The sequence below is a fragment of the Megalops cyprinoides genome, chromosome 24 (assembly GCF_013368585.1).
Source record: "Megalops cyprinoides isolate fMegCyp1 chromosome 24, fMegCyp1.pri, whole genome shotgun sequence".
NCBI classification, from domain to species: domain Eukaryota; kingdom Metazoa; phylum Chordata; class Actinopteri; order Elopiformes; family Megalopidae; genus Megalops; species Megalops cyprinoides.
The window spans coordinates 614,643-632,009 of record NC_050606.1 but is presented as its reverse complement, the minus strand read 5'-3'; the positions used below and the strand labels follow the sequence as shown (position 1 = coordinate 632,009).

Sequence of the window (17,367 nt, the reverse complement as noted above, 5' to 3'; positions counted from 1 at the left end):
CACACACGCACACACACACACATACACATACACACACACACGCACACCATCCCTCACACACACATACACACACACACACACACACACACACACACACACACCATCCCTCACACACACACACACACACACACACACACACACCATCCCTCACACACACATACACACACACACACACACACCATCCCTCACACACGCACACACACACACACACACACACACACACACACACACACGCACACACCATCCCTCACACACGCACACACACACACACACACACACACACACACACACACACACACACACACACGCACACACCATCCCTCACACACACATACACACACACACACACACACACACACACACCATCCCTCACACACACACGCACACTCACACACACACCATCCCTCACACACACATACACACACACACACACACACACACACACACCATCCCTCACACACACATACACACACACACACGCACACTCACACACACACCATCCCTCACACACACATACACACACACACACACACACGCACACTCACACACACACCATCCCTCACACACACATACACACACACACACACACACACCATCCCTCACACACACATACACACACACACACACACACACACACACACCATCCCTCACACACACATACACACACACACACACACACACACACACACACACTCACACACACACCATCCCTCACACACACATACACACACACACACCATCCCTCACACACATTTCATGTATCAAGTCATTTCTGTCCACTTAAAGCTAAATAACATTTATAAAGGTTTAAATTAGCAAATTCGTAGGATTTATGAAGCTCAAAATATTATGGCATTACATACTATAGCACTTTTTCTCCAACAAACAGTGTACTTCTGTCTCTCCAAGAGCTCAGAGAACATCTGAAGTCAGGATTCTCAAGACATTTGAGTGTTACTTCTATAAAGAGAGTCTAGCTATCCACCCTTCCCTCAGTAGCTGTGCTGAGTGGTATGTGCTGCTGTATGTACTGCTGGTGTTACTTCTTCTGTCAGTCCCAAAAGAGGGGTGCATAAAGAGGGAAAAAGCAAGAAGAAAGGGGTGCAGACAGAATCCCCAGATCGAGTTTCCACTGCACAGTGCAGAGAAGCCAAAGCAGGAAGTGAGCAAAGCTGGCGAGCTGAAGCCCAGCAGAGGTGCAGGCTGGGCCTTGTGTCGCTGTGAGGATTCTGTTGCCATCTAGTGGACATATTAAGAAATGTCTACTCCACAACAGGATGAAACGGCGAAGGCAGCGTTGTCCAAACCTCTCCTGGAGGGCCACTTGTCCTGCATGTTTTAGATCTCTCCCTGCTCCAACACAGCTGATTTAAATGATCAGTTTGTTAATAGGCAGCTTCAGGAGTTTATAACGAGTTAATCATTTGAATCAGCTGTGTTGGATCAGGGAGAGATCTAGAGAGAGGTTTGGACAATGCTGGGCTAAGGAAAGTGAAATCTGGACCCTTCCTGGTTTCCAGATGCCAGTCACACCAGAGACTGGATAAATAATGTTGTGGTTTGGGTGTCCACACTAGAAGGCTGTGGGGTTCAGTCCTCAGCTGAGTTCTGCCTTTAAGACATGTGTGGTCAGTGTCCTGTTGGTGCAGCTTTTTGTGCCACTAGATTAGATGCATTGTGTGAGTTTCTCTGGGTAAGAGTGTCTGCTAAATGACAATAATGTAATGTAATGTGACGTAATGTAATGTAATGTAGTGTAAATATGGTGGGGACTCTCTCACCCTGCAGGAAATGAATGGTTACACTTTCTGATCATGTCTGTGGCTTGAATCCAGCTGTGAGTAAAGGGGACAGGAATTGATCTTTGCCATTGTTAGAATCACATCCCGTTTGATCCAACTGGGTATTCAGTCAGGAGCTAATGTTTAACCACAGCTCTGTAACATTCACTTCAGCCTCTGTTTATTTTATGCAATTCTATATTCCTGAACACACAGCATATCTTCAGATCAGGGTTCAAACTCATGACCCCACTGTCTTTCACCCAGTCTACAGAAAGCCAGGAGGGACAAACAGTCTTTGCAGCGGGTAAGGATGGCATGATGCCTCTGCTGGCGGGTGTGAGACACAGCAGGTGATGTTAAACTGGAGACCAGGGCATATAAGAGAGGAGAGATCTCTGCTTATTCCACTGCGCTCCTCCAGAGAGAAAGAGAGACGATGGCTCTGCTGCAGCTGATCTTACTGGCCTGTGTGTCTGTGGGGATGGCACAGGATTTCGCCTCACCTGATACCGACATCCTGGCCGAGCTGAAAGAGCTGAAAGCCAAAATGGAGAAACTGGAGAGGGAGAATGAAGGTAAATATGTCAGGGCTGGGAAATCAATATTAGCTGTGTTGGTTTAGACATGAATGCCTTCAGTTATGAATTTATGTTTGTTATGATGGATGGACACTAATTCAGCTGATATTTTAACTCATCCAGTGGATCTGAGAGCCTTGGAGACCAGGCTGAACATCAGTGAAATTAAGCTGGAGGAAGAGAAAACTGTGGTGAAGAATCTGAAATCTACAGTGGAGGAGCTAAGGAGACAGAATGAAGGTCGTACAGAGATATATATATATATAACGTATAACGCCACGTTACACTCTATTCTACCTTGTCCTCTGCTGTTTCCACGTCGTACAGAGATGGGTATAACGCCACGTTACACTCTATTCTACCTTGTCCTCTGCTGTTTCCACGTCGTACAGAGATGGCTATAACGCCACGTTACACTCTATTCTACCTTGTCCTCTGCTGTTTCCACGTCGTACAGAGATGGCTATAACGCCACGTTACACTCTATTCTACCTTGTCCTCTGCTGTTTCCACGTCGTACAGAGATGGCTATAACGCCACGTTACACTCTATTCTACCTTGTCCTCTGCTGTTTCCACGTCGTACAGAGATGGCTAACGCCACGTTACACTCTATTCTACCTTGTCCTCTGCTGTTTCCACGTCGTACAGAGATGGCTATAACGCCACGTTACACTCTATTCTACCTTGTCCTCTGCTGTTTCCACGTCGTACAGAGATGGGTATAACGCCACGTTACACTCTATTCTACCTTGTCCTCTGCTGTTTCCACGTCGTACAGAGATGGGTATAACGCCATGTTACACTCTATTCTACCTTGTCCTCTGCTGTTTCCACCTGTGTGCGTAAGTGTGTGTACAATCATTTCAAAGCAAAGTGTGAGATTTACCAATATCTGTGTTTGCTCGAGACCATGAGTGTAAGATGCTGTCCTGCCTCCTGTCTGCGTCAATGCTGGCAAAGGCAGATGCGGATATTGAATGGCAACTAAATTTTTTACTAAAATATACTTTTTATACTTTTTACTAAACTAAATGGAGCTGTTATCAGCACAGATTTTATCCAATCAGGAGTAGGGAGGATTCAGAGGGGGGTAATTATGTTCTGCGGTCAGTACACTTCCTTTCTCAGTTTTTTATTCATTACCAATCATGAACGGACAATTGTTTTTATTTTTATAAAGGCACACCTTGTATCAGTTCAGTTTTGCAAACTTTTGCCTAGTTTATGCATTCTGATTGTTTTCTCGGAGTTAAATGAAGTACTAAGTCTGCCATACCACAAAAAATATTCAACAGAACACCAGAATAAGTCTGAAATGCACAGTCAGGATGACCTGCATTGTGAAAGCTTTGCTTTGAGTGTGGAAATGAATGTTTACTGTCCTGCACTCACAGACAGACCAAAGGTGGCATTCTCAGCAACACTGTTTGGAGCTGGCAGTCAACACACAGGACCTTTCAATACTGAAACCACTCTGATCTACAAAAAAGTCATCACAGACATCGGCAACAACTACAACCCAGCTACAGGTACTGTATCCTGTCTACATGTCTGTATAGACACAATGGTAACAGAGATACTAACACACGCTAGCTGCAGGTACTGTATACAGTCATTCACACAATCCTGTTACTAAAGTGAAAGCAATGCAGACAGTTCTTTTCTGTGTGCGCGCGTGCGCGTGTATGTGTGTGTGTGTGTCTGTGTATGTGTGTGTGTGTCTGTGTGTATGCGTGTATGCGTGTGCGCGTGTATGTGTGTCTGTGTGTATGCGTGTGTGTGCGTGTATGCGTGCGTGTGTGTGTGTGTGTGTGTGTGTGTATATGCGTATGCATGCGTGTGTGTATGTGTGTGTGTCTGTGTATGTGTGTGTGTGTGCGTGTATGCGTGCGTGTGTGTGTGTGCGTGTATGCGTGCGTGCGTGTGTGTGAATGCGTATGCGTGCGTGTGAGTGTGTGTGTGTGTGTGTATGCGTATGCATGCGTGTGTGTGTGTGTGTGTACATGAGACACTGTTTCTCTTCCTGTTGTTGTTCTCACACAGGGATCTTCACAGCACCAGTGAAAGGACTTTACTACTTCAGGTTCTCTGGACATGCCTGGGATAACCATTACATGGCTGTCAGCCTTTATAAAAATGAACAACGCATATGTTCTGCATATGATGAGCAACGATCAGGTAATGCAAATTCCTCCAATGGAGTAACACTGCTGCTGGAAGAGGGAGATCGTGTCTACATGCGTCTCTGGGCAAACAAACTGATCTTTGACGATGAAGGAGGCCACAGCACCTTCAGTGGCTTCCTGCTCTTCCCCATGTGAAGAGAATATTTCTATCACTGTGGGACAGTGATTCTACAGATTTGGCATGGACTTTGTTTTCTCTCTCTCTCTCTCTCTCTCTCTCACACACACACATTCTGAAAATGTTTTTGTTACTTTAACTCCATTGTGACAGAAGAGGTGGGTGGGAGGCCTTCGATGATTATAGACTTTAATGTTTAATAAATGATGAGAATCACAATACTTTTGAAAGCTTAAGCCATTGACTGAGACACTAAGGTGATAAGACAAAGATTTTATTATAATATTCATGCCATTAACGAGGATATGCAATTATAATGATTTGAAATGAAATCTAAGAGCAGCAAAAGTGAAAGCACCTTCCCCCCAACAACAGCTCATTGCTGTATCCAGGATGTTATTACAGCTTTCTCCAAGCCCCTTTCAACTGAAGAAAAGCAAGTGCAGATTTTACTTTATGCAGTATAAGGAAGATAAATACAGTGAATGTGTGAAATGTGTTACCATTGCTTTGTTATGGAGGATGAGCTGTATTACTGCCCGCCACCATTACATGCATCCCTATAGAACAGAAGTGCATCCATTCAATTTAAACCAACAACAGTGTGAGACCAGTGAGTGTGAGCATAGCACTCTTCAAGCCCTACCACAAGTTAACTGGAGCACTCTGACAAAAGCCAGGTATACCACACACGCATACACGCAGAAACTCTCTCTCACACACACACACACACATACAATCATTTTATTGCTCTAAATTAGCACACATAAATTCAGATTCAATCACTTATTCGAGCAATACAAATCAAACCACTTTGATTAAAATTCACTTTGTCAATGACATGTCCATATACCCATATTAATTATTATTAAAAGTACTGAATTCACATAGCTGCAGTGTTTCATAAAGAAATATATATGTATTAAATAGCTAAGGATTTCTTTCCATAAATAATGTTACAAATCAACTGTAAAGCACACAGACCTGAAACTTTACAGTCATATGCACCTTGCCACGAGGAACATGTCTGGTAATAGATTATATATATATCATATCTGATGTTTCATCATTTTCAAAAATGAGCATATTAGCCAAAACAACATCGTCTCATGAACAGTAACATTAGTTTGCAGGAAACTTGGCATCCATGATATTTACATCCATCAAGATCTGAGTCAGGAAGGAACAGCCAATAAGTGCAAAAGCATGGCTGTTACAAGCCAAGAACTCTACATGCATATAAATATGAAAATGATCCCATGTCTTTCAAATTTGGGTCAATGTGTCTCAGAACTGGTGTGCTTACATCTTGGGCCTTGCTCATATAATGTACTAACTTTGGATGAAATTTTATAAAAACGGTACTACAACAAACAATTTGGCCATTTTCAAATATTTAAAAATTATACTCAAAAACATCTTGTGAAAGATTTTTAAGATTGACATGAAACTTGGCAGGCAGGACCTTTTGTATATTTTCTAGCTGAACTGCTTGAGGAAACGTTTCTATGGAAGCCACATACCAAACAATACGCAAATGTCAGGAAATGTGTGAGGGTTTCCCCACTTTTGAACAGACGTGCTGTTCAAATAATTAAAACTGAAAAACCTTTGTAGAGCCCCACAGGAAGTTTTTTCATTATTAAAATTGTCCACACTGGTCACATTGTTTGGCGATCATACTAAACTTTATGGCACATTTTCAAAGTGCTACAAAATAAAATATTGGGAAGACATGAAATTTCACAGGTTCCGTTCTCTTTGACCACAGTAAGTACGAATGGCACAGGTCACATGACCTGGTAGCCATCTTTAATTAGCACTGAAAGGATTAAACATGAATTTGTCATGAAATGTCAGGCTGATTGGCACAGAATGTGGTATTGACAGTACTTGCACAAATAAATAATTCTTTGATGTTTAATATCTTTGTTATTTTCTAAATGTATTAAAAATTCATTCAAAATGGTAGTTTGCCTGTATGATATATTACACACCACAACTCACTTTTCCCGCAGTTTAAATAACATTGCTCCAGTCCTCTGCGAGTGAAGATCGCTCATTCGTTCCTTCAAGCAGTGCCTCAGCGTGGAATCGAAGCGGCAACAGATTGGATGTTAGAATGTGCGCGAATCCACGCCAAAGTTCAGATTTATAAAAACGGTCTTTGACGTGGAAAAGTACTTAGCTCCACGTCAGGTTCCAACTTGCCAACTAATTAGGGGGCGTTTACAAGGCGGAGATCTAAAACCATTCAGCTACGCACAATTTCAAGGTCATTTGTGATTTATAGATTTCACATCTGGGAGAGTGGCGTACGCACGTTATTTTTTTGTGCGTACGTTAATTTTCTCTGAATCACACGTACGCACATTTCAGAACGTAGGATGGTTTCTACGCAACTTTTTTTTCATAAATGAGGCCCCTGCTCCTTACCACTATATCACACTACCGATTACATTCAACCGGACACAGACATCATAATAAAAATGCAACCATTAAAAACAATGACATCAAATGTCCAGCAAACCATAACCTATTATACATATCACACGCAGAACACTGTCCGCAGGCATCAAACACAATCCCAACAGCCGTTAGCTCATCTGTCCGATTCTCGCTCTCCTCACCATTTCTGCAGTGCACAGCGGACTGGTTCTGCACCCTTCCGAGCTGCGCGTCTCAGAGAGAGAGGGGCTGTGCAGTGTATACATAGAGACATTAGACACGCCTAAGCTCAAATAAACGGAGCTAAATAACTCGAAACAGACACCAAAGCCCTGGTGCATGTGGTTCACACGCAGAATGCTCGACGGCCATAGCGCAGCAGGCGCGTTTGGGTTCTGCCTCTCTGCCTAATCCAATCACCCGGCCGCGCTGCTGTCGCGCCAATGGTCTCGGGCCTGCGCAACACGAGCGCGCCGCGCCGACCCGTCAGCGGCAATGTCTTTGTGGAAGGGCCGAGGTACGTCAACAGACTGACACGTATTACAACCAATAGAGGATTATGATGAGTGACGCAAACGGTCCAGACAGCCAGTAATATGTAAGAATAAATCGTAAAGGCGGAGCTTAGAGCTCTCTTTGGTTTTGGTGCATGCGGATCGGCCGCCATTTCGAGAGCGCACTTTCACAGAAACGGAGGAAAAAATAGAACAAAACAATTCATAGAAACCGCCGACTTTTAATCATTTTAAACTTTAAGCTCTTGGTGAGTATTTTGATTCGGAACAGTTTTTCCATTTTTTTATTTTTCTGACTTTGCAGTGTCTTTGGGATTTTTATTTTTAATGTATTTTTCTGACAAACTAGTAGACTGTTGGTTCATTGTGTCGTACATTTTGTGCAGCTGTACCTGCTAGCTTGTGTTAGCTAGCCACCTAACTAGACTGTTTTTTTTGTTTTGTTTTTCAAAATGCATTTTTTCGTAAATCACATTTTTTGCAGCCTTATTAGCTAGTGGTATCCACAGTGGTTTGTGTAAGAACGTATTTTTAAAAAGGAAAATGAAGATTGTATAATATCTAACGGATGGACGCGCCTTTTGCTGTGTTGGAATCCTTTTTTCTCGATTGTTGGGAATCAGAATGTAAATGTTTCAGGTCGTTTCCACCCTGTTTACTTTCGCTAATGTGTCCTGATTTTTCAAGCAGCATTGGCAGTTGTATTTTGGTTTTTTGTTGGTTTTTTCGTTGACCTTTTTTGTTTTTGGGTGTCGTTTGTTTGTGCACTACGCAGACATGCAGTAGGACTGGTAACCATTTTTTTGAGGCAAGATATTTTTCGTCAAGAAAAGTCGGGCAGTTTTTAAAGGGACATTGAAAGTTATATCTTACCTCCTGATGGACAGGTTTTTGAGATTTAGACTTAAATTTTAATATTTGGAAGTGAAAATGTAATTTGGATCAACATCATTTTACGCATTGTATTTTTATTAAAATCCTTTTTAAATAACGGATGCACAGATGTTTGTCCTTGGCTCATCTCTAATACCTTTTGCGTGCCAGATTTAACGCCTGTGAATGTATGCGGTGGGACGTTGGCCCTTTAGCGACCTTTTTAATTTAATCTGTTCCAGTACCGTCACGAAGGGTTTTTCATAGCTAAAGTTTGGTTGATCCAGTCGATCGCAGATGGAGACAGTGCAGCTGTGTATTAGCGCTATGGCGCACTTGATTGGATTGCGCACAGACTTAAGTCAGAATGATCACCCCTTCCCCCATTCCGCCCAGATCCGTACCTTTCTCCATGGACCTGGCCCTTACCCGTCCTGTGTGGCATTAAATGATTTAAAACATCCCAAGGCAGTTCGCAGGTGGTGGTTCCGTAAAGCAGTTATGTAGCGTTATCTTAAATGGCCGTTGTTGGCTTCAGTTGCTATATTTTGTGAGCAATTTAATAAGAATATGTGGCTTGCCTATCTCCACAGTAACTTGCTTGTCTCTCTTCATACTGCCAGTGAAATCATGGTTCCCAATCAAACCTAAGACTTAAAGACTGGACTTCAGATTCACATGCCGTTTTTAGGTGTCGTGTTGCCACTGCTCTTGAGTGACCCTTTGTGTTTTTCCCAAACCACTAAACACGGCTCCCTGAAAGGACGGCATGAGTTGGTCCCCCGGGATCTGTTTGGTGCAGAAGTGTCTCTGCAGATCGCTCTGTTCATTTTGGCCCCACAGCCTTTTGCATTTATGCTGCCTGGCTGGTCCCCTGTGCTGGTTCTGGTGCTTGTTAACGGGCAGGTGGTTGCAGGTGACAGTCCCAGGTTTTGCACTCTGTGCTGGATGTGAGATGCTCTGTGTTTTTCCCTGCTGGGGTCTCATTGTTTACGCTGTGCTATCCCTTTCTAATTCAGCTTTTTTGTTTTCCTTTTTTATTTTTATTTTTCAGTTTTTGCGGCAGCTTTTTTGATCAGCGACGACCCGTAAGTTGTTTTTCAACATTTTTACCTACACTCATATCAGACTACACCTGTATACATTTTGAATCTTCTGAGCTTGAATATTTTTTCTGAAGTAGCACTGATTTTTCTCCCCCCTCTGAAATTCCTTAACAGATACTCTTCTCATTTTATGTTGTGAAAGAAACACCTTTATATTTTTACATTGCAGTGACTGGAAGCTGTTTTTTAAAGTCCCCGTATCAGACCCATTAAGATGTAATGAAACTTAGTAGTTTTTTTCCCCTTTTTACTTGTAATAATATGTTTGGTATTAGCACAGCTAGTACATTTTAGCTTTTGAGCTTTAGAAATTCCCTAGACCTAGAGAACCACAACCCTCCTTCCTGTATTTGCATTGCTTTGATGGAGTCTGACTGTATATGCATCTGTACACTAACAGTCCCTGCACACACGCCTCTCTGAGCAATCAGCCAATCAGCACGCTGCAGTGTGGTACACACGCCCGCCAGCCCCCCTGCACCCGCAGTCACACGGCTGGGGGGGGCTGTGCCTCTGCTAGCTTCACCCTCCTCCCACACACACACGGGCAGCGTTCCCCATTGCACTGACTGTTAGTGAGTGACTGTCAGCTGCAGTGCATTGAAATGGTGCAGCAGCCTGAACACTTCAGTGTGCAGTCACACAGCCGAGCAAACGCTGCCGGCGAAAGACACTACACAGCCTGTCAGCCCTTGCGAGAAGGGTATCATTTGGCCCCGGGGGAGTTTGGGGGAGACTCGATACAGAGGAGCGGGGGAGTTTGGGGGAGACTCGATACAGAGGAGCGGGGGAGTTTGGGGGAGACTCGATACAGAGGAGCGGGGGAGTTTGGGGGAGACTCGATACAGAGGAGCGGGGGAGTTTGGGGGAGACTCGATACAGAGGAGCGGGGGAGTTTGGGGGAGACTCGATACAGAGGAGCGGGGGAGTTTGGGGGAGACTCGATACAGAGGAGCCGAGTTTGAGGGCTGTTGCATCGTGGCTTCATTACAGACTCGCGTTACAGAATCCACACGGCCGGCCGCAGTGGACTTGCTGTCTGCGCTCACTGATACCAAACTGCTCATGTGTTTCCTACTGAGAAACCGATGGTGCAAGCTCCATGCTGATAGATTCCAGCATGATCACCTTTAAACATGCTGGACACCTGCTCTCCCATCAATCTGAACCGTAGTGGAAACACGTGTAGCACACGCACTTCCAGAAGCCCTAAGGTTACGCATAATATTAGTATAAATTGTTGGTCAGAGTGAAAAGGTTGTGCTGGCCTAGTGTTCACCCCACCTCTGTTACCTACTAGCTAACATAAATTCAACCCTGTTGCAGTGAAGTGATTCCCTCACCTATGTTGCCCCAGCACTAAGCACTGATAGTGTCAGCCGGTTTAACATCACCATGGCAACGTTCTGCACACCCCATTCTTACCACTCTATGTTAAATGGGTGAGACTGCACTAGGTTGTAATGGCCGTTGAATGTGCGCATTGATGCCCCTAGTGGTTAAGCCATGGCATTGTATGTCCAGGACAATGAAACGATCAGCCTCGCCAGGGCACCAGCTGTACGGAAGTGCTTATTTTACTTCCTGCAGTGAGCACAGACACTGTAAGATCATGTTTTCTGTATATCAGCTTTGGTACAAACTTGAACTGCTGCTTAGAGACCCTGAGATTGTGAGGCTTAAACGGAACAAGCTACCCACCTTAAAAACGGAGAATTTCCCATGCAGCTGCATCTCTGTTAGGGGACAGACTTCAGTAGACAGACCACCCTGCGCTGGTGCAACTGTCTGGTCTCAGCTGCAGGAATGACTACAGGCCGCCTCCACCAGCCCAACACTGCAGTACTGCATACCAGAGAAGCACAACTCTGCTGTTTAGCGCGCTGTGTCTGGACTGCAGTTCCACAGATAACAGCTGAATTTCAGTAAAGCGCAGCCCTGCGGTTCAGTGCTGCATTTCAGGATTGCATGCGCTGCACTAGTGCTGACTCACTGGGTGTCGGGGAGGGAGCGGTGCCTTCGGGTCCAGCTGGGAGGCTGACATTTTAACACGGTGCGTTAATGAGCTAGTGAAAGGTGTGGAAGATGCTGTCTTTGTGGGGAGGGTTTCATGTCTAATGTCCTCTGTTCTTCACTTCCTGCTTGCCTGTTTTGTTTGTAACATTTTACCTTCACAGATTTTTTTCTTCAGTGTTCCTTGCACTCTCTTTTTTTGGGTCTTGAACTTTGGTTTTGCCCCCAAACGCAAAATCAGAATGGGTGGGACATGCGTACCCCCATCTCTCAGTGTAACAGTGATGAATCATAAAAGTATTACAGTTTCAAAGCAGAACATGTCCATTCATACACTATCATCCTGATGTCTATGCCAGTGTACAAACAGCCTGTGCCAGTCTTCATTTCAGTAATGCATCCTCACTCTGAACCACATACTTCAGAAATCAAAACTCTTGAAAAACCAACCGATATGTAGAGGATACCAAATGCTTAATTTGATCTGTGAAATATTTTAAATGAAAGCATTTTTGTCCCCCTCTTTCAACACTCAGAAATATATTACCTAGTACTCTCCATACTCAGCAGAACATTACCCAGTACACTCTCAGTGCTCAATACCTAACTCGATCACAAAACCTTTTCTAGACTATGGAAAAATGCTTTTGGACTGTCTCCCCTGGGGAAGAGGGAGTTGGCCTGTGATAAGGGGGGGGGTCACTGCCATGGGTGCCCGTCACCACTGGCTCTCAGGCTGTTGTTTTAAAAACCTGTTCTTATTTCCTTTCTCAGGAGAGCAGCAGAGAAGGGATGTCACTCCCTGAAGAGAAAGCAAAAGAGCTAAAGGGGGGAGAGGGAGGGAGGGGGGGTTCTGAGCCTAATGTAGAACAGGCCGCACTGAAGTGAGCACCGTCACTGCTGTGCCTGCCCACGCCGCCCCCTGCTGGTGGGCTGTGGGTCGGTGCAGGGCTGGAGGATGCTTCTTCCCCAGGGCGGACGGCATGTTCATGTGTTTGAGGAGAGCCCCGTATTCTTGCTGCCCGTAGCATCTCAGCATTCATGATGCCAAGAAATCCAGTGTTTGCTCACTGTATTGGGCTCAGAACTGGGGGTTAGCCACTCGAGGAAAGGGGGAAAAACCCTGAAACGTAACCGCCATATGGCTTTACTGAGGTGTCTTCTCTGTTACCTCAGTTTAAGTCGGTGGGGGAAACACTCCAATCCAGGAAGTTAATCGGCCAGGGGGCTGCTGGGAGTTGTAGTGTCACTGGGAGGCAGGCAGACAGCCGAGACGCCTGCTCGCACGCACTGGGCCCGCCCACAGTGAGAGAGCAGACACACAGACAGACGACCGCCCTGCAGTACAGACCCTATGGAGTGAGTGATGATTGCATAACCCCAGACTGTTTCATATGCACATGCTGTACTGTTTGTGTCACACAACATATCTCAGACTCGGGCTGTTGCCGTACACCCCAGTTAAGGCGCCCCCCCCCCCAGCGCAGCGCTTGATCCCTCTGACCCCCCCCCCCCCACTCACACCCTGAAAGCACTGCAGTGCAGTGGAGAGAGGGGGGCCATCTGCGTTTCAGCACGCAGCGGTTTCTCTCCTCTCCTGCAGAGTGTGTGTGCCACCCCACTGAAGCGGCGAGGCAGCCACCTCGGGGAGGGAAGTCGGCCACTCAAAGGTCTTTCTCTGCTTAGTTTTGCCAGGGCAGGACCTCAGAGGTTGAAGGGGTGCGTCACACGGTCGCTCCCACTGTGTGAGCGTGATGTTTAATTCAGCGGCTGCTTCAGCGATGTGCCTGTTCGCAGACGCTATTGGTTGCGCAGCGGCTGATGAATTAAACATCGTCTCCTGTTAGTGTGTGAGCCTCCATTCGGCGCCGGGCCCCCCGGCTCTCTCTCGCTGCCGCAGGCGGCAGGCAGAGCCCGGGTCTCTGAGACCGCCCTGTTCCCGGCGGTGCCCCGCCCTGAGAGAGGCACAGCCTGGGGCTGCCGGTTCCCATCCGCTGCGCGGCAGAGTCACACAGTCAGGCGGGTGCTCCCCCCCAAAGCCAGCATGGGCAGAGAGCGTGTGCTGCTCTCTGCAGCGGGGGGCCTCACTGACCTGCCCCTTGTGCAGCTGGGGTCACTTTTCTTCATGGAGTTGATGCTTTCTCTTTTTAGAATCGCTCACCGACAACCTCTCTCCCTCTCTCCCCTAAGCCGGTCCCCCACCACCAGCAGCCTGATGGCCAGCAACGTGACCAACAAGACGGACCCGCGCTCACTCAACTCGCGCGTCTTCATCGGGAACCTCAACACGCTGCTGGTGACCAAGGCCGACGTGGAGGCCATCTTCAGCAAGTATGGCAAGATTGTGGGCTGCTCCGTACACAAGGGCTTCGCTTTCGTACAGTATGCCAACGAGAGGAATGCCCGTGCCGCCGTGGCCGGAGAGGACGGCCGCATGATCGTGGGACAGGTGCTGGGTAAGGACCAAAGCTGGGGGGGGGAAGGACCAAAGCTGGGGGGGGGGGCGGGTAAGGACCAATGCTGGGGGGTGCTGGGTAAGGACCAAAGCTGTGCAGCCATTCAGATATTCTTGCTCTCTCTCTTGTAGATATTAACCTGGCTGGCGAGCCCAAACCCCATAGGTCAAAGACGACCAAGCGCTCTGCAGGAGACATGTACAGGTTGGTGGGATTCCCCCACAGCGGTGTCTATGTGCTTCTCACTCACCTTTTCCTGTTGCTTCATACGTGATTCTCTCTCTCTCTCCCACAGCAGCTCCTCATTTGACCTGGACTATGACTTCCAGAGAGATTACTATGACCGGTAGGTTCATCTCTGAGCGCATGCAATACATGCAGTGACCAGTGGCGCTGTTGTGCTGTAATGGATGTGATGGAATTGGTGCGGTTAGCCTGCCGCGCAGCGATTGGTGGAGAGGGCTGTGTGGTGGGAGGATGCTGACGTTGCTGTGTTGGTTTGCAGAATGTACTCGTACCCCTCCCGCGTGCCCCCTCCCCCCCCGCCCCTCTCACGGGCCGTGATCCCCTCCAAGCGCCCGCGTGTCAGCGTCAGCGGAGGGGGCAGCCGCCGCACCAAGACCAGCTTCTCCTCCTCCAAGAGCAGCCAGAGGACCTCCTCCTCCCGCACAAGTCAGTGTCTGCTCCCCGCTTACTCACTCTCTGCCCGCCGCTTACTCACACTCTGCTCACAGTTTGCGTACTGTGTTCACAGAATGATTGCTATTAACTCCAGAATTGATTGGTAACCAAAAATGCTCTGCTTTGGGTGCAGTGAAGGCCGATGACCTGCAGACCATTAAGAAGGAGCTGACGCAGATCAAACACAAGGTGGACTACCTGCTGGAGAGTCTCGACCGCATGGAGAAGGACCACAGCAAGAAGTCAGGTAGAGTGGAGACCCCACCCCTTTACAGTGAGATCTTTACAGTGAGCGTGGCTGACGGCCATTTGTCATGGGCTGTGTCTGTGTCGGCTCTTTGTGACGGGCTGTGTCTGTGACGGCTCTTTGTGACGGGCAGAGGGGAAGAGCGTGAAGCCGGACGTGGGCGAGGTGTCCTCCCTGCAGCACTCCAGCAGCTCCAGCAGCAAGAAGGAGGACAGCAGCAAGCGGGACAGAGAGAGGGAGAGCCAGGAGCTCAACGACTCCGAGGAGGAGGGGGACCTGCTGGAGGAGGAGGAGGAGGAGGTGAGAGGGGAGGTGCAGTAGGAGGAACCCACAGCAGTTTGTCTGCAGTTATGGGGCATTTATAAAGTGCTGATGCATATGTGTGCAAATGTTTATACTTGCCTGTGGGGGTGTGTGTGGCATATGGCCGTGTGTTACACTTAGTGGGTTAGATCTTGCCTGACTTTGGCTCCTTCACAGGTGAAGAGTCGAGGAAGGGAGGATGACAATGATGAAGAGGAGGAGGAAGAGGGGGAGCAGGTGGAGGATGATGATGGTGGCGACAGCATCAATGGAGACGATGACTCATAGACACACACACACACGCACCTCCCTTTCGTCCCTCTACGGTCCCCTCCCTCTCTCCTTTTCCACCCTGTCTCCCCCAACCTGTCTCCTCTCTGCTTTTATTCTGTGTCTAAAGCCCCTCCCCCTTCCACAAACACTTTATTGCAAAGGAGTGTTTTGTTATTTTATTTTTATATAGCTGATTATCTTTAGTGTAAAGCGTTGAGACTCTTGGTGGTGGGACATGACGTGGCTGTTTTCTCTCTGGGCCAGCAGATGGCAGTGTGGCGACAGTGTATACATGAATCAAGTCATATGGGGTTTGGTACTTTTGTAAGTAGGAAACCAGTTGAGAGCAGAGTGAATAGAACCTTTGTTTTGGGAAAACAAATTAAACTGAACTTTCAGAAAGTGTCCCCTGACATATTAAAAGGGCAACTTCAAGTTATGTAATTTTTTTTATTCATTTTGTCAGTTTGTCGGTTCAACTGTAAAAAAATTTCAATAAAACATTCAAATTGAGAAAATATGTGAGCTTTTACATTGTTGTCAGCATATTTTAATCATGTCAGCATAGCAGTTGGTCTAACAGTAGCTTGATGCTTAAGCTGGTGTTTTACAGGGCTGATGTAAGTTGGGCTTCACAGAGCTGGAGTGTCAGGTCTGAGCTGAGGGTGTGTGACTGTCTATCTTCAAAACAAAGCTGCTCTTCACTACAGTGGACTAATTTTACACTGAGATTAAACTCAGATGGCAGATTATCCCATACGCATATAAGTAATATCTACTCAAGCAATTCAGGTGGACTGCAAGGGTACAGTTAGCCCGGCTTCCATTTTATCACATTTTCCCCTTTTTCAGCAAACATTTTAACCAGTCATGCATTTAAGCTCGTCCCCACCGCAGTGACAGCCCCTGACCCCGCTCAAGTTCACCGGAAGGCGGGCGCCATCCTGATGCTGGGTGACCTGTGGGCGCACACCTGGATCCGAAGGTAGAGCGGAGTCCCCAGCCGAATCGGCCAATCGGTTTCAGCGCTCCGAGCTACGCTCGGCCACAGTCAAGGGCACACCCAGACTGTAGGGCTCAGTCTGCACTGAAACAGCCCTGCTAACCGAGACCTCTGACCGCGATCTGTCCAACGCCATTATTGGACCCCTTTGGTGGTATAACCCAAGCATCTCACTCTGCTCAGCATTCTGCTTCATAAATGATTTAATTACATTATGACTGAAATTGAATTACATTATGACTGAAATTCTAAATTAAAGGCTTTGGTGGTGGTTGTTTTTTCCAAATGCATTAAAAAGATTACACGATAACACGATGCACAGCTACAGAGCCTTATTCTCATCCTGGAGTACAGTGAGGGACCTGAATAACACCTTTCCCCTGGGGTCCAGGTACACAGGACTTTAAATCATTTGAAAGACTGACAGATGCTGCATCTGTGGGATGGGAAACTAGAGAAGCAAGATGTATTTATCAATAATTGCATAATTTACATTAATGCGAGTATGAACCAATACCAAAAATGTTTCTCAGAGGTATACATAGAGTTGGTATAGAAAGTAGGGTTTATATATCTGCATCACACACCACAGGGGGAATAGTGCAGGTGAGATTCACACCTGTGGACCAATGAAAACTGCAGGGTGTGTCCTCCTCATGCCTCTGCAGCGCCTCACTCTGGTGGCTTGTTGGTGATTACATGGAAGAGCACAGGGAAATACTCTGCATCGGGCCCTGAAAGAGGAAGAATCACCTGTCAGAATAAAGCAATATCTGCAAGA

At 46.7% G+C, this 17,367-nt stretch overlaps 2 protein-coding genes across 3 annotated transcripts; both read left to right on the top strand.

The window, feature by feature from the left end:
- The first annotated feature begins 2,163 nt into the window (after positions 1–2,163).
- Positions 2,164–5,012, top strand: LOC118771085 (cerebellin-1-like). 2 transcript variants are annotated; one of them, XM_036518960.1, is made up of 4 exons: positions 2,164–2,359; positions 2,486–2,602; positions 3,759–3,893; positions 4,408–5,012. In XM_036518960.1, the coding sequence occupies exons 1-4, from the start codon at positions 2,221–2,223 to the stop codon at positions 4,683–4,685; spliced, it is 669 nt and encodes a 222-aa protein (XP_036374853.1). In that variant the 5' UTR covers positions 2,164–2,220; the 3' UTR covers positions 4,686–5,012. The 2 variants fall into 2 exon arrangements, with proteins under 2 accessions (XP_036374853.1, XP_036374852.1); XM_036518959.1 differs by having other exon boundaries at positions 2,486–2,615; positions 3,757–3,893.
- Positions 5,013–9,598: 4,586 nt separating this feature from the next.
- On the top strand, positions 9,599–16,053 carry hnrnpc (heterogeneous nuclear ribonucleoprotein C). The gene is made up of 8 exons (XM_036518979.1): positions 9,599–12,982; positions 13,814–14,079; positions 14,211–14,283; positions 14,375–14,425; positions 14,585–14,751; positions 14,894–15,007; positions 15,141–15,307; positions 15,488–16,053. The coding sequence occupies exons 1-8, from the start codon at positions 12,978–12,980 to the stop codon at positions 15,596–15,598; spliced, it is 954 nt and encodes a 317-aa protein (XP_036374872.1). The 5' UTR covers positions 9,599–12,977; the 3' UTR covers positions 15,599–16,053.
- The last annotated feature ends 1,314 nt before the right edge of the window (positions 16,054–17,367 follow it).